At 34.0% G+C, this 27029-nt stretch overlaps 1 protein-coding gene across 10 annotated transcripts in view; it reads left to right on the forward strand.

The window, feature by feature from the left end:
• LOC149412336 (5'-AMP-activated protein kinase subunit gamma-1-like) overlaps positions 1–27029 on the forward strand; it is a 334414-nt gene that overhangs the window by 231239 nt on the left and 76146 nt on the right. For all 10 annotated transcript variants that reach the window (XM_089645903.1, XM_089645900.1, XM_089645898.1 and 7 more), the window contains one exon: positions 23254–23369. In XM_089645903.1, coding sequence (XP_089502029.1) covers positions 23254–23369 — 116 coding nt within the window. The remainder of the gene's footprint in view (positions 1–23253; positions 23370–27029) is intronic.

Consider the following 27029-nt stretch of genomic DNA (forward strand, 5'->3'; position numbering starts at 1 on the left):
TTAGAGGTAGATTCCTACCCTCATACCTTTTTCCTTCGCAGAACTTACTCCTCTTCTTTTCCATAAAATGAAACTCTGCTTGAAAGCGACCCCAAAGATGACAAAGGCCCTGAGAAAATTATTTGTGTTGGGGCCCCCATGCGTGGAATTAATGTTAGAAAAAAAATGATCTGGTCGTCTTTATGACACATTCAACACGAGTCTCTCAAAATCCGGAATCCCGCCTTGCCTTTCTTAAAATTAACATAGTAGGTTCAGAATTTTTTTGATTTGGATAAATACACAAATCGTACAAAGCCCGATTATTGAACAACTTATAAATGTATGTTTTAAAAGTAAATTAATGTGAAATTGGCACATCTTTAAAACCACTATACATAAAGTAAAGCATACAGAGTACCTATATTGAATATACACAACTCGATTCTCTACCCAAAAACATTATTCGATACAAAGACCTGAGACAAAAAATTAAGATCTTATCAGTGACATGGTTCCCTTTCTCACACAAAGTTTACAGATTGTTTTTTTATACCCAAATTTATATATGTTTTTCAGATTCGAAACATTTTATACGGAGAAGCTGTTTGTAGTTTAGCATTTTTCAAGGATATAATCGATCATTTTAGGTTACGATGTTAATCGAATCAGCTTGAACACTAGCCACACACCGCGCTCCTAGCGTTTGAAGCAATTCGCGAACCAATAAATAATTGTTTTAGCAGTTAAATTAAAGGGCAAATGAAAACAGTTGTGACCGTAATAATATTTTGGGTCTTTAGGTTTTAATTAAGCTAATATTCATTTCAATGATTCGACATGCATCGGGGATATTTATTACTATTACTATTTATTCTGGAATAAATTCTATTTTTATTATTAGTATTATTACTGGCGTTTTGTTAAATAATAATTTCGAAATGGGACTCACATCACCTGTACTTTTTGCAATAGGAACATAACTCAACCTACAAAACAGTGGTGTGTGAAAGTAGTGAATAAATTAAGATTAAAAAAAATCAGATCAAAATGTATTATGTATATATTATATTTTTTCCTAGTATAAATTTGGTAAGGAACTAGTAGGCCCATTAATCTGTTTGCCGAGAAGATGGTAATAAGATGAAATTTTAAATATAAAAAGCAATTTTTTTTTACTTTCATCATATTTTTATTTATTTTTTACGGTTTGTTTTTCTTCGATAGGCACATCTTATCAGTCACTGCGATAAACAAACCTACGCACCTTCTGCTAATTCTAAACTACAAAAGCTATTAACCTTCGCCTAAGACAGGGATCGCAAACTTTTTTGGGTACCATACAATATAAATTGATAGTTAATGGTTAATTTTGATAATTCCAAGGATTACAATTAGATAATTTAGAAATAAAAAAGTCTGAACAGGGAATAACAAATTATAAATAACCAAATCCTTTTTACTAATAGCCTCTAAATCTAAATTACTCCCTAAATTTTTTTTCTCATTAATAGGTATCTACCTAATTAGTTACCCCCTGATTTTCTCCCACAATTTATTTTTACAGTTGTGTTAATGTCCATACTTCTATTTCATTTTAATTATTGTTTCTATATATATTATTTCTATACAAACATATAATTTCTATACATACATATAATTTCTATACATACATATAATATCTATACATACATTACAGTGTCTACCTAATTATTTACATTTGTATATAATACATAAATTTAGAACTGTTGTTAATATGGTGTTTGTTTTATGCTGGGTGTGAGGTAGGTTTGAGTAGGTGACACTGTGGTTTGTTTAGGTTGGTACTTTGTATTCTAATGAAGGAACCATTGATTCTGAATGAAATATACCTGCTCATGTATAGAGTTATAGTAAAACATTTGTTAACTAGCCTGTCTCGACACAGAATGTCCCTAGCGAACAGTAAAAATATATGTAAACCCTCCTTAAATAGATGTACGTAAAGAATAAATAATAAATATCGTTAAAACCAAACCTCCTTAATAATAAACGTGTTTTTAATTTTACGCAACTGATAAACAACCATTAATGTAGGGCAAATGGTTGTTTATCAGTTGTGCAAAATTTAAAACACGTTTATTAATGAAGGGAAAAGTGTTTAATTGTTATTTAATCCATCTTATCTATCTATATAAATAAAAATGACAATGTTCGTTTGTTCAAAATTTTAAATATCATAAAGTTCTTAACCAACTGCTTTGAAATTTTAACACAATATTGAATTCATACATATATTATATAAATGTCACCTGTGACAGGTAAGACCATGTTTTTAAATAATAAAAAAAACGTCGCCATCTGTTGGACGTAAAAACAACCAGCGATATTGTTTCTTTATCTGCAGAGATAGACTGAGCCACAGCAGCGCTTGGTGGGGTATAGCTAGTCATTAAATATATTTATGTACCTTCGACGATATAACCTAAGACTTGAACGAAAGAATAACAACTGAATACTATGTTAATTAAATCCACAATATGTAATATCTAAATCATTTTCGTTAATTAGCCTAATTTACTATTATATCTTATTATTAATGTATCATTGAAGAATTAGTTAATACTAATAAACCTAAATGAAACATGAAACAGAACAAGATACAGAAAAAAATAACGGTTTCGAAACGAACCCAAGATTTATGTCTTACCGGGACAACGTCTCAACCAACTCTGCCATAGGAACCTAATTATTCTACGTCATTTTTGTCGATCTCATATTTCAAAATCAGAGTTAACAATACTATCTTAAACTATTTTATTTTATTATTGAGTCCATCTCTTTAACCGGTTGAAGGCGGTTGAAGAGCATAAAACAGAAAAAAATAATTAAATGGAACCTAATGTTTTATTAGTTCAAACGATGCACATTGTTTTTCATACACTTTTTGCAAAATCTTGTCGCAAATTATTCTGATGAAAATCATATTAGAATGCTCGCATATTCTCCAGAGACCCATCGACGTTCCACTGGTTAAGATTAATATTCATCCCATTTTGGGAGACTCACGCAGATTCAAGACCCCTGCATTAGGGCAGGACAAAGCTCATTGAATACGTTGGTGTGGGCGTGGGAGTGCGAACGAAGGACGCAAAAAGAAAAATAAGAATAAGTAGGACTCTAATGCCATATTAAATGATTTAACAAGAAGCTATCAATAGTACGTTACCATAGAAACTTATTGAACGCTTCCGTTCCCAGGTTATTTTACATGTAAAGACTGCTATAAAGACGTCCTTGAAGTTGATGTGCTGTACCTACTTGAAACCTAGCAAGTTTTCAACTCCTGGGAATAATAAAGACGTTCCGCTGATGACTGAATTTTAGGTTGTAATCTCTCCCACGCTCTCAAAAACGATTTAACAGAAAGAGGCGTTACAACATACAACAGGACAGGACCTTATCTTTGTTATTTCGGGCGTCAAATTGCAGTCCATTAAATAATACACTTTGCATGACTCGTGGTCTAAAGAGTAATATGATCTTGATTTTTGCATCGGACTAACAACTAGGTACCTACATAATTTATGGTGATGCACGATTTCCTCAGTAGAAATATTTCTCAGCTGCAATATCGTCTCACGTTATTTATTTTGTATACTTGCCGAGAATAAGAATGAATCGTAATTCTGTTCGGAAGTTTTTATTTCGCCCGACAGCAGTTTTGTCCCACATAAATTTGATGCTGTATTGTAACAATACTTCAAATTATCTATTGATTAAACACTAATTTATATGAAAATAAATATGTTTTTATGTTTCATTTTGTTACAACCCGGCTTTGCCCGCGTTACAATGCTCTTTTTTCATTTTGATAAATAGAAAAAAACTACATACCGTCTACCTTTGGTCATAAAATAAGCTACTGATTCTATGAAATATATAGTAAATAAAAAAAAATATATATATAAAGTATACTGGTGAATCTACATCACATTTGGAGTCGATTTTGTGAACTTGTTTTTGATTTAAGCTTTCGTTGTCGAGTAAATCGAATCCAATGTTGGAAATTTTAGGTTGAATTTGTAAAAAATGTCAATGTCTTTTAAAATGTGCCGAAGCAAAGACCTGGCTCTAAAAGTTTTTTAACCTGATAAAAATGAAAAAAATATATAAACAATGTAGAAATATTCGAAAAAACAATGATATTTTTGGGTATAATTATAATATGTAGGTACTACGAGTGTCCGGTCACCGTGTATAGAAGTATATTTTTACTTGTGAATTCACCGTCGTATTTACAAAGTTTGAAACGTGACAAGAGAACGAAAGCCCAACTTACATTTAAGCACGAATCTTATTTTTTCGAATACGGAACAAACTCAGACTCGCACAATTTAGAAAAAATGAAATTCCCAATTTTGTTTCAAAGTTTTATTTTAGATGCGTTAAATTTAAATACGAATTTAAAATTTAACCACTGTTGGGTGTAAAGTGGACAAAAGACTGTGTATTTGTGTGATGTATTTGAAATCAGATCCTTGTGGTGTAAAAGCGATAAAATTATGAATAAGACAATCTGATATCAATGTAACTGGATCTAAGACCCCTTTAAGTTTGAGCGAAATGGAAGAAGTCGGAACACGTCAAGAATAACTGGCACATTCAAATTGTTGAGTCGAGTCATGACGAGATTCAAAATATCTGAAAAGTAACTATGTGTTAATGATGCAGTAATTGTGGCAAGACGTAGGACATATTAGTATGGCGTTAAATTCTTTCTTCATACCTACCCTTCAAATTGAAATTCTGCGATTGTTAGTTAGTGAGTTAGTTAGGTATGGGTAGAGAGTTTATTAGTTGAGTACCTTCCTTTGGCAATCGCAGTTAGCAGTATACAATTGAAATATGTAGGATAAGAGCAGGAATATGGAACCTGTTTTATTTTGTAATACAGTTTGATTGTGTTGCTTGTAACTATTTAGCTAGCAGTCGGACGTATCGAGCTCGAATCTTACAACGGGTTGTGGGATTGACATACTCCCTTTTCAACGAGTTTTATTCTTAGTGAAAGTGCGTCTCAGTAGATTTTCATTTATCTTCGAAATGTTGGCGTTGCTTGAATTGACTCTAACTATATATGGTAACCAGATCAAGGCAAGTACTTACGAATCTTCATCTTCCTCCTCCTAATTCTTTCAGTCTCACTACAATCTCTGAAATAAGAATCTAAAAATCTAAAACCCCAGTGATATATATAATTTTTTTTAACAAATTAAGTGCGGTAATTAATTAAAACCAGGAGAGACGCCACCCATTTAGGAATAATGGAAATAAATACATCGGTTATGCCATATGCAACGAATATGCAATAAATCAACACTTATCCATTATCGAAAAAATAAAAATAAAATCGTCCATGGGGTTTTAATAATAAAAAAAATATTTAAAACATGATAGGGTAATAAAAGTGTTTTAATAAATTCTGAAAAAAATGTCGTCTTTTCTTCAATGTGTGGGTGAGATTCCAGGCATTGGAGGTGATTATTAGAGACCTTATTTTTCTTTTTTATAATTTTATTCGGAAATTTTTTTCATCCCTGATTTGCTACATTAGGTACCGGAAATAGAGTTCTCGATGAGCCATTTTAACCAAAAATACAAAGGGATTTCGCTGATTCACTTTGCTCTATATTTGTTACTAACCTATTAGGCCCAAATAATCCTGGTCAGAAGATGATGATCCATTTTCCACATTTTAGCTGCACCCGAAAAGTTTTTTTTATGCCTTAAATTTTCTGGGGATGTTGTCTAATTTAATAAACTATTTGCTTATGTGTAACCGTTGATTTTGTCAGTGTCAGAATTGGATTCGTGTTCACTAGTTTTTTTATTATAAATTCTTTCTCTGTGACAATAATAATTGTAAGCCCAGTGTGGGCAGATCTAGATCGGATGGTAGTAAAAACTTCAGAAGGAGAATCTGTTGAAATTTTCATATTGGAGTCATCTTTTACTCAGCATCAGATTTTCCTCTCCCTCTTTCCTTTCCTTTATACTCTCCCTCGATAAGGTTTTATCTTTGGATGTACTCTAATTTTCCTAAAATAATTAAAACATAGTCACGTATGGTATCTCTCCCCTCGTGTAAATAAAAAAAGGCATCAAAATGCAGTAAAAAGTTTTTGCTACATTTTTCTAGTTAAATTTGTAGCGTGTCTTCTCCCGTGGCGTCTCTCCTCTATATTTTGATATTTCATAAAAAAAGAAAGCGTCCAATGTTTACGAGTTATAACTGTCATGTTATGAGTTATAAGTCATTAGGCTCTGCCACACGTACACTTCGAAGCAGCGGTACCATGCGGCACTCCAAGCCGCCGCGCAGAAAAGTACCTACAGTGCGAAAGTAAGGTTATGCTTTACATTGCAGTCCATTGCAAGAATTATCTGCTTGGCGGCCTGGAGCGGCGCGTGGTACCGCCGCGCCGCTCCGAAGTGTTCGTGTGGCAGCGCCTGATCATTTTTAGATTATATTATCTGATATTCAGCTCGGATTACATTTTACGATGCACTTAATGAACCGGCAGTTTTAATAATATATTGTTTTTATAGTGATTCACTATCGACGGGTGGTTAATTAATCCATAAAGCTGGGTCTCATAAAGTTTGTGAAAATCCGGGGCAGGTCTTTATCTTTTAGCGCATTACCGTGATCCTTAATAATACATACATACTTGCAAACTTTTAAAACGTATTGATTATGATTTTAGGGCACTTTATGAAGCTATTATATAGTGAAAATAACATTTAAAATACTTGCCAACCTTACGTGTGTTTTTTTAAATTCATTGAATACATATTTTTATAATTTATTTTTTTAATAAATTTTTAAAAATAAGCTTACAAATCATTACATGTTACAGTGCGTTGAAGAAACAATAATTTAGTAATTTATTTTAAGCTTTTCCTCGCTATAAAGAGGCCAGGCTCTTGTACTTGGTGAGATGGCGGTTTGAAACTTTTCGATCTTTGATCAGTGCCATTTTTAATTGTTGACCTCATAATGTACCCCGTTAAATAATGATTCTTGGTCTGTTTCAGCGTTTCATGAAATTAACAGCTGATATGCATAACCACATGACCGCTTGTAATCACATTGATCAAAGTTCAAAATGTGATCTGCTGATCACCATAACAAGATGATGTTATGCTTCATAACTGATCAAAAAAATCATCAAAAGTTAAAATAGGTCGAGAGTAGAGGTGAGGCGTATTTGTCGTACCCAGTAAAAGTACCGGGTATTTCCATGCGATACTTTGTACTTGTGACAGATCTTCAAAATACCTGGTTCCAAAATACTCACAAGTATTTTATACCGGGACTAAATATTTTTAATAGGAACTTTTACCAGGTATTTTTGATACGAATTTTTGATGGGTATTTTGAATAGGTATTTTTGATGCTGATGGGTATATTCGACATGGAATTCCGTAGCTACCCCCCCCCCCCCATGTATTTCGTATAATCAATGGGAGAATCAAGCTTATGTAGAAAATTTGTGGGGAATATGTGGGCAGAATGTATGTGAGTGCAGTTTAGAATTACTTATTCTGAATCAATCCTCAGGTCGGTATGAAATACTTTTGAGTATTTTATCACCGGTATTTTTACCAGGTATTTCTCTGTACCTGTACTCATTGTACCCAGTAACGAAAAGTACTCATAGGACCCACCTCTAGAGTATTCTCGACTCGAGAGTCGGTGTTTTAGCGGGACATTATCGACTACCTTGTTTATATGAGCCTAGTGTTGACGCATCCCAGGTTTGATGAAAAGCGGGTGTGTGCTTGATGTTGTGGAGACACCAGCAGGTTATTTTATAGTATGTAGCACAAGCTTGTCTTAGTAAATAACTGACGAATATCTAAGACCCTAATTTTATAGAATATTGTATTCGTTGCCTTTCTTGAAAGAATTGGGTTTTTGTATGGACAAAACTATTTATTCATATTCATATTGCGTTATGTAATATTTTAAAGCATAATCCTGTCGTCCCAATGGCTCGGAAACCGTACGTAATCACCAACAACCGGAGACCCTTACCTTTACGGATACATTTAAAACCTATTAAAAAACTAGTTGTTCTTTAAACATTACACCCTGCGTCCAATAAAGTTTGTTTCTAATTTTTTCTTATTCGATAGATCAAAATCAATATTTCATCTAAAATCATAAGATTTGTAAGTAAGCACTTACCTATTTAAATACCCAGCTACTTAATTGTAAACCATAAATATTTGAGGTATATATTATATTTATTCACTTTTCAAATCTTAAGTAAGGAATTATACAATTTGTCCATAGCAACGTCAGCTTAGGTTATTCAATTTTAGGAACCTTTGAACGTCACCATCTCAATGACAATTCTTTTTTCAAGCTTTTTACAGGCCTGTTGGTACCATACTATTGATTATTCCGATTTGACGGATCGTAATAGGAACCATGATCGTGCCAATTCTGTCGGAATACAAAGGTAGTATCCAAAACGGCAACCATCTTGGACCAGATGTATCACAAATGGCCGAGTTAAAACAGGACTTCACTACGCTCAGTCAATTAATAAATTCACACCTAACTCCGAAACCGCCTTCCTGGGCCTGTAACTGACGCTAATACCTCCCTGTATCAGAAAATGTATTATTATCTTTGTTTAGAAATTAATACTAGGTACCTACGTATTGTATGCATACTTTATTATTGAATTGCATAACTCTCCAATTTAATAATTTCAAATAACAACTTGTTATTATCTTTTGATATTGTTGAAATTGTTGAAAACTTCTCTGAAGAGAGAAAAATGAAGAAAGGCAAATTCTTTCAATAATTCTGGTAAGTGGCTACTTACTTAGCTCAAGACTTACACTTAGACACTTTTACAAGAGCACCTCTGACTGTACAGTGTAAAGTCAGGTAAACTATTTCGCCACCCTGTTGGGCAGCTTTGTGAAGCGGGCTAAGGTAGGGGCTGTAGGATGTATTAATGCGGGTCTTAAAGAGGCCAGGACTATATGAAGATGGAAAACAAATATTGATGATACTGTTATATTATTGTTAGGCATCATGTCGAATTAAGTTATAATTATTATTTAAATACTCAACTTAGATACCGCGTGTTTCTCAATTATTCAAGGGATATTTCATTATTTGATTTCTTAAAGAATACTTTGCCTGTACGGCAAATGCATCCAGCTATTTAAAATATTGCTACTCTTCTTTTTCAACAACGGCGCTTTCTTCGCTCGAGTGATGAGAACGTCCTTGAAATTTCATTCCGCCGCTCTACCTAGAACATTCATGCTTTCCTTCGCAGGGTAAGTATCAAGCCTTTGGAACGAGCGGCCCTTTGATGTAAGGTGCACTCTGAAAGGCAACTCCACGACATAATTAAATAAATACTCCCGGCTTGATAGACCGATCCACCCGCCTCGTTTTTTCTGTGCCCATCTTTCCCCGCTTAGAAACCCATCACATTTGTTTTATTTTATAAACTTTCTTACCATGGGGGAAAAACATAACACAATTTTATTCTACCTTTTCACCTGGGTTGATTCCAAAATCAATACCATCTGTACTATTATAATGAATCATTATCTTTGAAATTTGAGAACGGGTCGTTTCTCCGACTCGGTGTTGATTTCAACAGCTCGGCTGTGGAATTCTTTGCCGGCGTCTGTGTTTCCTTCTGCATCACCGGTTTTTGCAAGACTTATGTTCACTCCTTTCTTTCCTCAAAAAAGACCACGCAGCATTCCCAAAGATGTCATAAGCCCTGAGGGAAATAATTTTCCTCGTGTGTGGAGTTAATGTTAAACAAATCGTGACGGAGCAGCGCATCCCAAGGTGGGATTTGACCTCCACATAGTATATTCATACGATCTGCGGCTGCTGTCCCTCGCCACTCGTCTTAGTCCTTCCCGTCCTGCCCCAATCCTCCTCTGGGTTTCCACTGGGGAATCCACTTGGTCATATCGGCGTCCTAACATCCGGCATTCTTTCCTTGGGAAGAGCCCACGCAGTCTTAAGACCCACAAACCTCACAATGGTCTTAAGATATATTAGGTTTTCACATTCATGATTCTGTAATATCCAATTTCTAGCATAGATCCAAATATTTTTACTAGAATTTTGGTGCAAACACTGTAAGCTTGGCCTCATTATTTTGCATTAGGAATCATGTCTCAAAGCCGTAGGTAATAACAACTATTATTAGCATGTAAATGAATACACACATTGTTGAAATGTAGCGAAACTATGAAGATGAACAAATTGTTGGTATGGGGCGAAAATCCTGGCTAACCGCAATTCTAAGAATTCTCAACCATATTATATGATCATTGTTTAGAGCAGCTCTCCCTATCTTTTGACACTATCTCAAGTCGCTCAATGGCTGCAGACAAGGCGAGAATAATTGTTGGTGATGTGATAAACTATGTAAACAGAAAAAATAACTTTTGGATGCCTTTTGGCATCAGGCCAAGTTAAACAGGGACTTAACATGTTGTTGATGAAATCAAAAGGTTATTTGGAACAGTTGACTATTGACGAACGAATTAAGTTTATTTTATGCTCAATTTAGCGGCTGAACTAGTTAATTTGATACATATCTAAACAGAGCCTGCGCTTGATGTGCAATGTTGATGGGCGTTGTAGAGGAAACTTAATAAAGCAAGACAGACTTTGTGAATATCGTCTGAAAATAGGTGATTCTGAATATGTAATGTTCAGCAAACCGTCAAGAGTGTCATGGAAGCAGTGGTGTACCGTGGCAGTTGTTAAAAAATGAAGTTCTCTTTTCCCTTCCGACTTTTTGTTTGAATAATCTGTCCAGATTTTATTCTAAATTTCTAGATAAGATACTTATTTAAGATGCATCCATAAAAGAAGCTGTAATTCCATTCGTGAAGGGCTGCATCGATGCGTCTTCATTTCCTCCATACTGACCTGACCATATTTATACTTTGAGAGTGTAAATCTTTTTTAACGTAATTCTAAATTACGTTTTTCTCTTTACCTGTAGAGTCAATTTGTCCGCTTTTCGGAACATCTCATAGAAATAGTTGTGTCTCCCTTACCACCATAGTTAGAAATATGAACTAAACGGTGTTGGAAAGAGAAAACATCAAGGTTTATATTCAAATACTGAAGTTTACCACAGAATAACTAAAATGTACACCTCTTTGAAAGAAAAGTTACCGGTCGCAATTTGAGGAAAATTTATTAAACTATGTCTATTATTTATGTGAAATGACATAAAAGTGAGAGTTAAATATGTTTTTAATACATTTGTCTAAGAAAAAAGTGTTTCGTAATTTTAGTTCAGCATTTTTACGAAAAAACGTAATGTGAGCCATTTTTAAAACTCTTTTAGGTTTCCTTTCAATATTTTAATATGACATAAATTATATGTTTATTTCTAATAATTTCATTTAAAACCGTATCTTTTTCGGATACTTTAAAAAATTTCTTAATTATTTTGATTTTATTGAGAAGCGGAAATACACTTAAATTCTCAAACTTTCTGAAAGCATTTTTAAGAAATGTAAGTATCAGTATGCCAGAGGCCTCAAAGGTTGAATACCAAATATAAGGAAGATTCATGTCAGAATCAGAGAAATGGAAAATGTATAAGATTGCCTATAGGAAAAAAGCAAGCTATGCAAAAACACTGACCGAGTCATGAAACTTTCTCTGCATAAAATATTGAAATAAATAAAATCATGATAACAAAAATTTGTTTTTCACGTAAGATCTGGTTGTATGTCAGGAACAACAATGATTTAATCAGTCTTGCAAGTGAATAACGTAATTTTTTTCATTTTTATTCATTCGTATTTGTTATTTCCACTACTTGGGTTATATGTTGTGCCTGTAACACTAGGAACTTCTGTGTTGAGAGCAGACCTTTACCTTTCAAATCTTGGAAGCATCCCATTGGTATCTTTGATCACGTTGAACGTCAAGTGCATTGAGCGCTTTTCAGGTCGGATGGGTTAGTGTATAGAATTTCAGGTTTCAACCTCATTCAATTCCTTAGAATAACCAGGGGAGATGTTTAAATACAAGGGTGTTATGTAAATCTTTCTCCACTTCTTACCTAGAATCGGGTTGATTATGTATGTTCTCAATGTTTATTTTTGTCTACTTTGTATTTGAACCATTAGTATGTTTCTATGAATCTGTTATAAATTTTTAAGTTTTAAAATTATCTGTAAACCGGTGCTCCTCGTATAATTTTGATATTCAAACGTTATAAATAATAAGAAAATAAGTTAAAAATATTTTTTTAAATATTTTATTACACCCATAAAAAACATTTTTTATTAATAGATGTATTTAATTATAATATATATTATGAGTACCTACATATATTTTTATTAATAGATGTAATTAAAAATTGTATTGTTTTTTTTGTTTGTTTTTTCTTTCATCACATGCCCGTAATGAGGGGGTCGAATATATAATATATCGAATATATCTACAGTACATTAAAATAATAAAAAAATATATATCTTAGGATTGAACCTTCCTCCTCAGGGACCGGCTCTTAACTGTTGTGAACTTTTAAAATGTCTATGAAAACTTAATTTTTTTTCTGAGGATTGAACCTTCCTCCCCAGGAACTGGAGTCATCCGCGCTAACAACTTAGTCGAATCCCAATTGCGTAAGACCGACATATATTTTTTATATTAAATAAAGTATTTTTTAATTTGTTAAATATTGTACATTTTCGGAAAAATAGGCGCGTGTGACTTGTGTTTGTTCACGAGTGCCACGAGTAGATAGAATTCATTGTCATAAAAAACGAATCTATCTGTCGAGTTTCCGCTCTATCAGATGTCGGAAAGTGGGTTAATTTTCACTTCCAAGATTCCACTTCATTACTTTATTACACTACATTCATTCAAGAAAACAAAAGTGAAATTCAAATGGAAGTATTTAAAAAATGACTAATATGGTGCTGATACGAATTCTCACCCATTTGTCGGCGTACTTGTTTTAAGTTATATTTTACGACGTTTTGCATGATGCAGCAAAAATTTCTGGTACAATCATAGAAACTGCGTATTTTCTTGCGCTGACTCCTACGGGGTGCATTTCTTTCGCCGGGAGTTTCCGCGCGACTCTCCTCCCCCCTCCCCCCTCCCCCCTCCCCCCTTCCTCATTCGTGACATTTAATACTTTCCGTGACATACCTACCATTCAGTGTGTTCATTCAGTTTGTTGTTGTTCACCGCTCATCGTGTTAGGTACCTTTGCACTTGCCAGTGATTAAAATAGAACGGGTATCCAATGTACACATTACTATATAATGTGTCGCGGAGATTATACTTGTGCATACATTTGAGAAGTTGTAAATAACACAAATGGCTTTGCAAAGGACGGAAAGATTTACTGCAAATAATTGATGGAAGAAGGCAGCTACTGGGATATCTCGCAGTTATGGAATACTAGCTAAACTCCACGGAGTTGCCAAGGATTAACAAAGAGGTGAGAATATGAGTAAATGTAGACAGTAATTTTCTTCTTTTTTGGACGTCAAGTGTTCAAAATTTCAACAGTTACCTTCCTCAAGTTTTGAAGGTCAAGTGTGAACAATTTCGTCAATCTCAGAATAAAACTGTAGTGTAATTAACGCCCCCCGCTCGCTTCGGACAGTCTTTCCATAGATACATATAGATAGATAAAATAAATTAATTAATATTAAGTACTAGTTGACGTGTATCCGGAATTGCTCGGGGTTATGAATGGTATGGAGTTTTGAGGTTGTGAATCCTAGTGTACCTGAAAACTTGGTATCTTTTTAAGGTGGAAATAATATTATTCTAGAGAATGTTTACTTTTACAAGTTTTCGTTCCACTTGATAGTGTCCTGTCTTCCTCGGGCGTCCCGATCAAGAGAGCCTAATACTAGAGTCGGGCTATGTCAAGAGTCAGAATAACAGAAGAGTATGTGTGAGACGATGTCTGAAGGTGAATAAGTCAAGGAGTGTGTGCCAAGACCGAGTTGTTTGGTGGTCTGTCCTCTTTGCATATCCCTGCGGGGAAACTGCTTAATGGTTGGTTTAGAAACGACCCGTTCTAATGTGACAAATGTCAACCGTCTTCAAATGTTGGTCACGCATTTGGCATGTTTCCCGACTATGCACCGGTGCCGAAAGATCAAGAACGCTAGTTCCTTGTAGCAGCTTCTATTGAAATACCCATAGAACAAGGAAAGCGTGCCCTCCTATCAAATATATTTTGATTAAGAACTAAGCAATCATTTCAAAGATTGCATCCTATTATGTATATGGTAAATTATTAGGGATAATTATATGGGGATATGGGTAGTAATTCTTAAGTTGAAATCTTTGATTATATAAATGTCTAGATTGCGCGTTCGAGCGACGAAACGCCAAAAAAAATATCAGCCAACTGTTGACTGATAAGCTCGTTCAGTCCGCTCAGTTGCAAAACTATCGCTGTGCGGTAAACACGTGTTGTGTGACATTTGAAAATGACGATTTGCGCTATAACAGTGTGCAGAAATTACAAAGGACGATTGAAAATAACTAAAAATGTTACCTATCATAGGTAAGTTACCTTTTCAAAGCCATATAATAACCATTTAGTTAAAGAAACAATTCAGTTTTAATAGTGTAATTTAGTCTTACCGTCGTCTTGACAACGCCATATTTTGACGCATTGTTTACAGGGTTGCCTGTTCTTCAAATTAAAATACCCACATAAGGTAAAAATTGCAAGGCGCAAATGACGCCGTTCTATTTATAAAGAACATTAACTTTAAATTCAGTAAATTTAAATGATTCATCTCTTTAAGAAATATAAGAATCTAGTAAATAAAAAAAATTCCCATGAGTGCGTTGTTAATTTTAAAATAGGTTTTAATAATTACCCAAAGTACACTATATATAATAATATTATAAATGTGAAAGTTTGTCTTTGTGTTTAAGTGTTTGTAAATTCTTCGCGTTGACACTATATTTAAAAAAGTTATTAATTCGAAATTTGTTTATCTATTAAAATTGTAGGAATGTATCTTTCTTATTTTCCGTATTTCTTGTTTATTTGTTAAACATAATCAAATAAAAATAAATCTCTTTTAACAATGATTTTCTTTTCATTTATATCATTATATTTATGTAGAAAACTATCTTACTTAAATGAATTCAAAATTAAATGAATTATAGGTCCTGCAAAATCGAAACATATTTTTTCCCAACTTTTTTGGGAAATACTAGGGAGCTAGTATCACTCAATACGCCTACAGTGACGTTAAGCGCTTACGTCAACGATATAAGTTGCGTATATTTGTGTGCGTGACACGCACACAAGTATTTCAAATCTGGCCTGTTCTTTCTGTCGGAATAACAGTGCGACACTCTATCTAGACATTTATATAATCAAAGGTTGAAATATGATATCGATAAAAATTTACGATTTTCCAATTGGTCCCGGTAAGACTAGAGGTTCTGGTTTCGAGTCCCAGTCGTGACCGTTATCTTCTTACATTACGTGTCTTATTCTATTTTTATCGAGAGTATCTAACTTGTCATTATTATTTTCAGGAATAAATTACAGAGTATTTTTACTCGATAAAGTTTTAACTAAACCAATAATTGCAATTTATTTGACTGTTAACTTAATAACAAATAAGGAATAAAAATTATCCTCTTTTCCTTCCGCTATATATATAATTTTGTTTGTTTAGGATAATCAGGTACGCATACTAATCAGGTATTCTAAGAAAACAGAGTTTCTCATCTTTCAGAGTTCTGAAAAGATAATTTTTACGAAAACAAATACCAGCATTCAAAACTTCTTTGAAAGTGGAGAGAATTGGTGCTTCAGAAATCCCTTTGTTATAGAATATTCATTTTCAATAAATTATAAACGCCGTACCTTCAGAGCTCAATTAAAATCTTCTCGTTTTTCATAATCTCCTGCCGCGGAATGTTTTTTTTTTATAATGTCAAATTTCATCGAACGGTTTCAGTTTGTACAAGTACTCGCGCCATGTCTATGACTCGCGCATATTATTTAGTTCCGACGTGCAATTATACCGAATGCAATTTTTCGCGTTCGATTTTATTTCTTTCATACGCCTGGTTTTTGATTTCAACTTTCGATTATCAATGTAAAAAAATATAACCGAAGATAGTTTTACGAGCATATTGATTTATATTACTTAAATCTTCACAACATGTTATTCTTAATTGCTTGAACAATCCATAGAATATCCATTATTCGCTAGTGTACAGTTTAATTCTTTATTTGCTGGTCATTTTATGAATAAAACCTTGATTTTACGTTTTATTGTTTGTCGCCGCTTTTCTGCGGTTTGTTCTTGTATGAATATAAATTAAACGAATTCAGTAGAAGTAAAAAAAACAACTTGAATGTGAGTTGATTTAATTTCACTGCTTTATAAACATAGTTTGCGGAAAAATGTTAGGATTTTTTTTGTGGAAATTACAATAATATTATCTTCAGTCCACAAGGATCTAAATCTAAAGATTTTATTGTCCTTCAACTTCGTTATGTAGGCACAGTTATATTATTTTTTTTTTTTTTTTAATTTTATTACGTAATACAGAGTTTTCCATTAAGAGTTGTTATTTTGAATAGCCCGCTATTTCGGTAGATGTTACTTTTGAAGCTGTCATTTTTTGACATTTGACAAATAGAAACTACGCCATTAATAAAAATGGAACGATACACGCTTCAACAACGCATTGAAATTATTAAAATTCACTTGAGTGAATCAAATGCAAATCATCTTGAGTGATGAGGCCTATTTCCACCTCGGTGGCTTCGTCAACAAGCAAAATTGTCGCATCTGGGGCTCGGAAAACCCAAGAGTTATTATTGAAAAGCCTCTCTATCCTCAACGTGTGACTGTTTGGTGCGGTTTATGGTCCGGCGGAGTCATTGAACCTTACTTTTTCGAAAACTAGGCTGGAGCAACAGTTACGGTGAATGGATTGCGCTATCGAGAGATGATGAATGATTTTTTATGGCCGGAATTAGATGGCATTGATCTGGACAACGTTTACTTTAAAAAAGACGGCGCTACGTGCCACACAAGCAACGAAACCATTGATCTTTTACGATTGAATATCAAAATAACACCTCTTATTGTAAAACCCTGTATTACATACAGTTTAATTTATGTACCATAGTGACTTTTATTCTGTACAATTTGCTTTGATTGATGAATATCGCTGGTGGAAGATAGGATTCCTTTGTTTTTTTCGCGTTTCCCGGTTGTTCGTAGTTACTATAAATTACTGTTTGTAAGTGTTTTCACTCTGATAGTTAAACAGAGAACTTGCACTATAAAATCTCTTTATAAATTTGCTTTATGCTCCTGTCAAAGGGACGCCGCTCTTATCGACCTGAGTGTTTTAGCTCGTCTAGGGGGGTAAAACCGGCTCTTGAGTAGAAAGCGTGGTAAGACGGGGCGACGCTTTTACACGACCATATAACACCACTAATATATATGAAATCAACTCGTTTAGGGCGTGACGCCACCCCCTCCATCTTTACATATCCCACGCCGATCTGGATAGCCCAGATTCCAGAGTCTCTACTAAGAATTACTCGCTATGCGCCATCTACGAACGAAAATCTCTACGACTTTTTTCATAAGTTCTATATTTATACATTCTTGAGTGTCGCACGGTTGAAGAGATGACTGTGTTGGCAACCCTGTGAATATTGTCTATGTTTCTGATGTGTTTGAGGTTTCTATGGAGTTAATTTGAAATGTCAAAAACAAACCGTTGCCGCGTCGTTCTGTCAACGTTTTTATTTGCTACCGCACTTTTTCTGAAATGAATGGCGGTGGTGGATTCATATGGAAATGCCAGAAAAATGGTTAAAACAATTTTGCAGAACTAAACGAATCCGATACCAACTTCGAAAAGCGCGCGGGAAACAATTTTTTTTTTGTATAAGGCAATTCACCAGGATGCAATGAGATTTTGACAGTTTTGCCGATCTCTACTGCTTCGACCCACTCGTTGTTTAAGTCGAATGAATTTTGACGTATGGCGTGTAGTATGTACTTTCGGTGAGACTTAAGAATAACAAACTCTACCAGTGTATGTACTTTCGGCGGAAATTGCGAGCGATCGAGACTGGGGAATAGATACCCAGATCGGCGCAGCGATGGAAGTGTGGGTTTGCGTTGCCTGCGACAGGTGTGTTTCAAGCATCTAATTTTACTATTCGATGATGAAGATGTGAAGCAAAGGAATTAATGAAGCGTAGACAAATGTAGGATTTATAATATAAATACATCTTTGAGAAGTGAATTCTATAAACTAATTGCAATCCATTGCACTGCTTTCATAATTAATATAACCAACAAATTTCAGAATCGAAACTTTGCTTAAATTGGCTTTAATCTTGTTCGGCGACCAGATTTGGATGGTAAGGTACTTTCTTACCCTACCTTTCCCCACCTCCTTCCCCTCCCCACTGCAATCTGTCTCTATTGGGGAAGCCATAGTCTCATTGGTTCCAAACGGTTTGTAGCTGTAGGGACTCTTGTGCAGCGTGCGGTTCCTACCCAAATATTTTTTTGTGTTAACCTGCGTACCGATGATGTTTTCCATGCGCTCAGTTTATTCTAATTTTCTTCATCAAGAATTTACATAAAAAATAATACATTTAATCTCTAAACAATGTCACAAAATTTGTATGCATTTGATAGTAAATGAACCATTGCACTGTGGTTGTAATATTTCATAATCCATAATTTTTTCTTCAATATCCTATCTAAAGTAACCAATTTAATCAACATACATCACTTGAGATACAAACATGAATAACGATACGCATATAATATAATAATAATATCTTTATTCAAGAAATTTGCAGCTATAAACATGTAAATAGATAGAATACATAACAAATAGATAAAGTTGAGGTTTCTCATAACCTGCCTCACTAGGCTAGCTTGTGTTGAGGCAGTCATTTTAAAAGTTAATTTAAGTACTTGTGAGTATACCTATATAAACACCTATATAACCTATATAAATAAACACTTAACAATAAACAATAAACACCTATATAAATATTATAATATAAACACTCAATATTTTTGTTGGATCAATAGTTTCGAATTTGGGTGAGGGCACCGGTAAATACCGTATTATTACTTTTTATCAAAATTATAATCTTTTTTCTGTGGAACATAAAAAGTACGCAATTATATGTAGGTAGCAAAAATTTCTTTGACCGAAAGTAGTAGGCATTACAGGAATTTGGAGTAAATCTTTGTTATTGTTTCGAGTACAGCGAGTAGTATTTATTTTAGCGAGTTGTGTAGTATTTATTTATATATTTTAGGTAAAGTTAGTTAAGTTGTAGGAAAGTATGATGCAAATGCGAATGGTAGCAGAAGTCGGAGACGCCCGAGGAAGACATGCCACGATCAAGTGAATCAGATACTCGAGTCGGGCCATGTCAAGAGTATGTACGAGACGATGTATGAATGTGAATGACGCAAGAAGTGTATGCCAAGACCGAGTTGTTTGACGGTCCGTCCTCTCTGCCTACCCCTGCGCGGAAACGGCGTGATGGTTAGTTAGTTAGGAAAAGTTGAAAGCAAATCTGTAATTATACAACAATACTATAATGTTATAATTAATTATGCCAATTATGAACTTTCCACTGATGATTATGTATGTTTGTATATACGTGCGTGAGTATCGTTTTTTCGTATATCTGCCGAACGCCAAACACATTCATAATATTAAAGATTAAGCTCGAGTCGAGTATTTAGAGGTAGCCTAAGGATTATTTTGATAATGGTTTTCTGTGCTTTTAAGATTGGGTCTAGTGTAGATGAAGTGCCACATTCCCATGCTATGATGCCATACTCAATGATTTACCTTTCTTATTTACAATACTGAACTCTAAATTAGACATTTTCGAACTCCTGCATCTTATAAACATACACATACTTGGTGATTTTGATATGTTTAATGTTAACTTGGTCAATTTGGTGGAACATATTAAATACCTATACCAACACTATTCTTGAACCTTTGGCTGTCTCTTTTAAACCTATCTAATCACTGTATTGTTTTTTTTGTGTCATATTCTTTTATTATTTACTATTCTTGAACCTTTGGCTGTCTCTTTTAAACCTATCTAATCACTGTATTGTTTTTTTTGTGTCATATTCTTTTATTATTATTATTCTTCTTTTGTAATTTTATTATTAATATTTCTTTCTCATGTTCTAAATTATTCATCATGTCAAAATTATTCCACGTAAATTTTCTTTTTCATTCCAAATAAATCTTTTAATTTTGAACACGGTCATTAGTCGCTCCCAACCTCTTCACATATTATGTAGGTTGTCGATAGAGTATTATAACAAAAATGATATGTTTTATAATTTACATTATAAAGTGTTAAAATTGATATTAACTGAACCGGTTCTGGTAAATAATTCGAATAAATAACATAAAAATTTCTGGATCACGAACAAACTTGATTTCTCAAAGTACTTAATACAAAAATAAGCTCCTGTAATTTTTGTGTTACACAGTAGGTTGATTTCATAATCAACATCCAAAAAAATTCTGCATCTGAAATATTATCTGATATGTTTAGTTCGCCCTGCAATGCGAATGTAAAGCCTGACTTTTATTAATAAAAGAGGCATTCAATGTGTTTTCGATGTTAATTCGGCGCCAAAAAGCTATGGTAGGATTCCGTCAAATGCATTACCAGAACGCCAAATCCATGGGCTGATGATATTAAAAGGGCTGCAGAAATAGAATAGTGGAACAGCATGCAGATGAAGGGTTCGGAGTTTGTCACAGATGAGAAAATGAATCGCACAAAAATGAACTGTCTTTTGGTAGTCAAACTTCCACCAGAAGACCGAATCTGGTGATGATCATAATTTAGTCTCATTAGGAGTAGTTTTTTTTTAAACAATATTACTTAAACCGTTCAACATAATACATAATTTCTGTCCGCTAGAAGATTGGTAACTGATGTCTTCTTTATTTTTATTAAAATCATTAATTCCCTTATAGACAGAATTCGATTATTGCAATTGATTTCATTTCATGTCAGAGTCACACGAATTAAAAGCATCTTTCACTGCAACACTAAAATACAAATTTGATGAACACTTAGAATACATAGCAAAGAAAATTGCTAAAAAAGTTGGATTCCTAAAAAGGATCAGAAATAACTTGGATCTAAAGACAACGCGCCTTGTTTACAATTCTATTGTTACTCCGCATTTAAATTATTGTTCTAGTCTTTTATTCTTATGTAACGAAGCTCAAAATAATAAACCACAGGTTATACAAAATAGGGCATGAGCACAGACATAGGAATTAATAGACGAGAAGATAATGGCGAGGGGTAAAATCAACTGTTGAAGAACGAAGGGGGTTAAGCTGACTGTGATTCGTCAATAAATCAATCTGACAGTAAATAGGCATCTCGCATTATAATATCACCATTTAGTTCTTAAAAGTAAAATCTGCTTTTGAATGAATAGACATTTTTACATGGGAGCTCAAATTACTCGCCACGTTATGAACTAATTTACGAAGTCCAAATTCGGCAAAGTAAATTTCTTCTGTTTGCAGGTTCGTAGTTAGTTTCAGAGTATTTAGTTAAGACACTTTTACAAATGTTTCATAATTTACTTACCCCAGTAAACAACGATGAGCACACTTGAGAATCGCTACATTGTGATGTGATAGTATATGTTTCTAAAACTGATCCATATAATACGGTGTGAATAAGCTTAAAATAAAGTAAAATAATGCTTACTTATGGAATTTAATACGACAATTGGGTTTATTCTCTTTTTCACATCTATTTTTACAAGTTTTCATATAACAAGTCAACATTTTGCCGTGTTATTTCGTAAAATGAACCGATGATGCCTCGACCATAGTTCGCACAAGAATGATGACGTCACGTTTTCAAATTTCACTTGAGGCCATACGCGAGCCCAGCCGGCTCCAATGGAACCGGTATGGGGAGTGGGGATAATACGCTTTTAATCACTTAGGGCAGGTCTACTAATATTCATATGTCTATGGGCATGAGGATGATTTTAAAATGCAACATTTTTACTAGAGTTAAAATTATGTTACCAAATTTAAATATGATGACAACCAAACAACATAATAAGCTTCAAAATAATATGCTCCCAAATTATCTGCAAAGAAATATTATGTACCATGAAGATGTTCACAATTATCCTACGAGAAGACGCAGAGATTTTAGGCTTCCCAAAACTAAACTTTCATGCACACAAAACAGCGCGTTTTATAAAGGGAAAAAAAAACTTTATAATAACCTACCAAATGTCATAAAAGAAGCCCCAAGCCTTAGCACTTTTCGTAGGACATGTGCTTTATATGTAAAAAAAAAATTTGGATTGTTGAACATACTCACCAATATTATTTTAGTCACCTAGATATCTTATATTATAAACCACTAATAGTAACTATTACTTCTAATGAAAGAATTAGTTAAATCATTAATATAATTTTGTGTATTTATCTTTTTCTCTTAAAATGTAATTTTTATTTTTTGAATTTTTTATATTTTCCTACTTGATGTATGAAAAAATTTGCGTACATCTAAATAAAGATTCAAAAACAAACAAACACTAATGTCAATACTAATTATTTTAAAAATTCCTTCATACCACACATACAATCGCACAGCTTAGCAGATATTTGTAATGGCATCGGAAGAATTTTGGAAAAAATCTCTTCACATATTTAAAAAAATATTATTAGTTTAAAAAATATTAAACGTTCATTATTTTTAACATTTTGTTTCCTATAGCCTGATTGTAAATATTAGTTAATTTAAATCATGTTCTATGTTTACTGTATGATTGTTTCGTAATATTTTTTTATGTTTTATCCTGTGTGTAGAGGTAGGTACTTATACCGTAAATAAATAAACATCGATCAGATTAACAGACCTTGTCTTATGATGTAATATAATCCCAGAGTCAGTCCATGATTGAGAGCACATTTAAGAAATGCTGCTTCACAACCGCCCTTGGCGGCTCATCGCGATAAATACCGGAAAACGCAGTGATCAACCTTAGTCGAAATGTGTTTCGAAGAATTCGGTTACTGAATCTGAATGTTTAGACTTGTTGATATGTCGGTATTTATTTTGGATTTTATGTTAAAGGTTTTTGTTTTGTGTTTTCCAGGTGCCAAACTTCGCCGCCAGGCTGCTGGGGAGGGCATGCGAGGGGCCCGCCACCGGGGTGCAGACCCCACCATAGACCCGCACCGTGCTGCTATACTGTTCAGAGATGCTCGTGGGGTAAGTCAAATATCAATTAAAAGATGTCCTTTGCCCTATCTCATACTTAACTAACTTCAACAGCGTGCCTTGGGCTAGTTAACAGTTACCGTTTGTAGATTAGCAGGGTAAATTTTAAAGTCGTATACTTGTAAAAAATACAGAGATGTGCAAAATGGGTACCCAAAACCATTTGAAATGCAAAATGGAAATGGGTGAAAACTTTTCCATTTGAAAATGCAAAATGGTTTTTAGAAAAGCATTTCAAATGCAAAATACCTATTTTCAAAATGCATTGAAAATGCAAAATGGTTTCTCAGGTCAATCAAACAGTTTTGTCATTTAATAATGGACATCAATGTAGAACAAACATATTACATGATGGTAAATCAAAAAATGCCACGACTACGGATTATGAACCACAAAAAATTTGCGCGGGACAAATGTTGCCAACGTAAAAACATAGAAACTGGTATCTTACATTTAATATTACAGCGTCATGGCCCCATGTTCAGTTTTTGAATCAGTATTTTTTGTAATGGTATCACTCAATTGCCAGGGCTTCTACCAGGGAGCAACTTGACAAATGTAAATTATCTCTCATAGCGAGGTTGACGACCGACTGATATTTGGGGCTTATGAAAAAAAGATGAGTGGAGATAGTAGGAAGAATGTTGCAAAAAAGCATTTAAAATGGAAATGCATTGAGAAAAGCATTTAAAATGCAAAATGGTTTTTAGAAAAGCATTTAAAATGCAAAATGGAAAATACCCATTTTGCATTTCCATTTGAAATAGATTTATTTTAAATAAAGTACATCTCTGAAAAAATAACATAATGGTTTGAGTATTTTGTATAGTGTAAATATTAACTTTTATTGATTCCTTAGGCCCCTTTTCACAGAGATATTTACAAGATACGTGACTTACGTGGCTACCCGAATTATACTGAACTTTATCGTTTTTTACGTGCAGCCGTGATGCATGGATGTCAAGTGATGATGACAATATTGTTCTTCTATATCATTATTATCAGCATAAAAACGATCTAAAAGATATAATATTCAACATTACGCGAAGTCCACTGTTTACAAAACTACTTGTTATAAAACCATAGCAGTAGGATTTAATTGTAATGGCAGGTAGACGAGGCGAAACGTGGTCAGAAAAAATGTTTTAGAAAAATCGATGGCGGATTCCTTTGGTTTAAAATTGAAGTCGAATTTGGCTACGACAGGGTCCAGGAGAGTGAAAAACCCAGAACAGTTTGTGGAACAAAATATTATTAACTGAGATAATAATTTTTATACTAATAAATTAAAATTGATACTATTTTTTTTTATTTAAAAAACAACGAAAAGATAAACATTGCTCTCGTTATTTAGTATTCCTACCTACCGTTCTGGTTTAACGTCGTAAAGCTTTCACAAACAGGGGTCGTTTTGTGATGCGGTGAGGCAGTTTCCTCCGAGGCCCTTTTCCTAATGAGACATTCTCATCCTCGCGTTTGTGTGTGAACTGTGTGGGTGTGAGTGTATGAGTGGGGAGGGGGGGTGTCGTATTGCTGTCTGGCAGTGTTGCCAACGAAGGCGATTTATCGCCATTTAGGCTACTCAGAACGAGGATCGGCGACGTAAAAATCTAAAAGGCGACTGGTCGCCGATTAGGCTACCTCAAATTTTGGAAAAATGTGAGGAATTTTTCGAAATGGAATTCCGTAGCCACCCCCCCCCCCATGAATTTCAAAATTTGTTGTGGGGAATCATACAATGTTTTTGGCTGTGCGGAATTTTTTTTTCACCGAAGTTTTGTAACAACCCCCCCCCCCCCCTCCATGGATTTTGAATAATCAAAGGGGGAATCAAGCTCACGTAGAATATTTGTGGGGAATATGTGGGCAGAATTACTGCAACTGAAATTCGGCTACATTAGGCTACTAAATGTTTGAAAAACGGCGACACTAGGCCAAGATCCGTTGGCAACACTGCTGTCTGGCTACACAACATAACACAGCGGTCGAAGGACGGATGATACTTGTTTATCGACGTTCAAGCTGTTTTGTGGGGAAATATTTCAAGTATTACAACATTGCATCTGAAATGTTATATCTTCACAAGTTACTGATTACGACCAGGAATATATTTGTGAGCTTTCGAGATTCGACAACATTATGGGCAAGCCATGTGAATTGAGTGAAATTTTTTTCTGTGTTCAATAATATTGTATTATTATTATTGAAATTTGACTGTCTTACTAAATTAACGACATATTTTTAATTTAATTTTTTTAATGGTTGATCAAAATCAAAACTAAAATCACAACACTCAGACAGCACCCTTCAATTTAATGAATATTCCATTTTAGTATACTTCTCCATTCATTTGTGTAGTAAATTTCTTCGACCATTACACTATTACGTGTTTTAAAAAAAAATAATATACTAGCCATTATTTCCAATACCTACTGCTTTCTTTGTATTTGTAAGAGCTTTGGAAAGGAATTGTTTCTTACTAACCATGGCCACGGGGTTTGCTTTTAATTTACTCCTGACTTGTCTAATGGGCGATTAACACGTCCAGTTTCAGTATGGATCGTCTTCTCATGTGGATGCGGATGAAAAGAGGACGTATTCTCTTTTGTTACCGATTTTCGTACAGTTAAAGATGGCGGACATTATTTGACATCTGTCGTTTGTCATTGTTTTAAGTAACTATATAATGTTGTGGAAATGTTGCATGTTTATTTCTTTGCATATTTAAAAAAATCATAAGCTGTAATATGTGTTTATTACCGATTGAGAACATTGATGTTTTAGTGGTCGGTATTGTGAATTTCGCGTGTATTTTTGATAATTTGTTAACGGCAACGGCAGAGGCAAATGTCAGATGCTTCCAAGTGATCTATGGTTTCTTTCAAAGTTTGGTCATTTTTCGACTATTTAGTAAAATTTTATTTCGTTTCTGTATGAAATCGTAAGTATCAACATAATTATCGTCTATAGTAAAGATATTTCATAAGGGTCTCCTTATAGTCGCCATATGGCGATTGGTATTAAAAAAACATCTTGTAAAAGACCCATACAAATCGAAATTAGGCGGCAATAAACTAAGGTCTTATCTCCTCATGCTGATTTTGGAACTGCTTACATGACCTCAAGGAAATCGTTGTCTCCCCCTATTGTCCTTGTTTGAAATTTGATCTAAACGGTGTTGAAAGAGAAAATACTACTCTTTATATTCAAATCAAGATGTTAACCACAGAATAATAAAAATGTGCACCTATTTTTTTAAATTGTGCTCTCTTCAAGGAATTTAATGTACTAGATGTCCGACAGTGCTATGTAAAAAAAAATGTAATCCATGTTCATAAAAATAAAAACAAAATGAAAACAGCCGAACACAAACATCAAACCAGAAGTAAGGGAAGAAATGACCTTTCCGTTCCAACAAGCAACAGAGCGGCTTATCAAAAAATATTCTCATATCTCGGTCCTAAAATATATAATAAAATCCCCTCTCAGCTGAAACTGTGTGAATTGTCATCCTTCGGTCCAAGAGTGACAAAATGGTTGTTGGATCTAGGCAGGACTGATTCCGAAATGATACTAAAAATGTAATTTGAAATCACGAACGCCTCTATGTATCTTTATGTACCTTTTCTATGTATCTTTTTATGTATATTC

Source organism: Hesperophylax consimilis, chromosome 23 (genome assembly GCF_061612785.1).
Source record: "Hesperophylax consimilis isolate HC1 chromosome 23, BYU_Hcon_1.0, whole genome shotgun sequence".
NCBI lineage: Eukaryota > Metazoa > Arthropoda > Insecta > Trichoptera > Limnephilidae > Hesperophylax > Hesperophylax consimilis.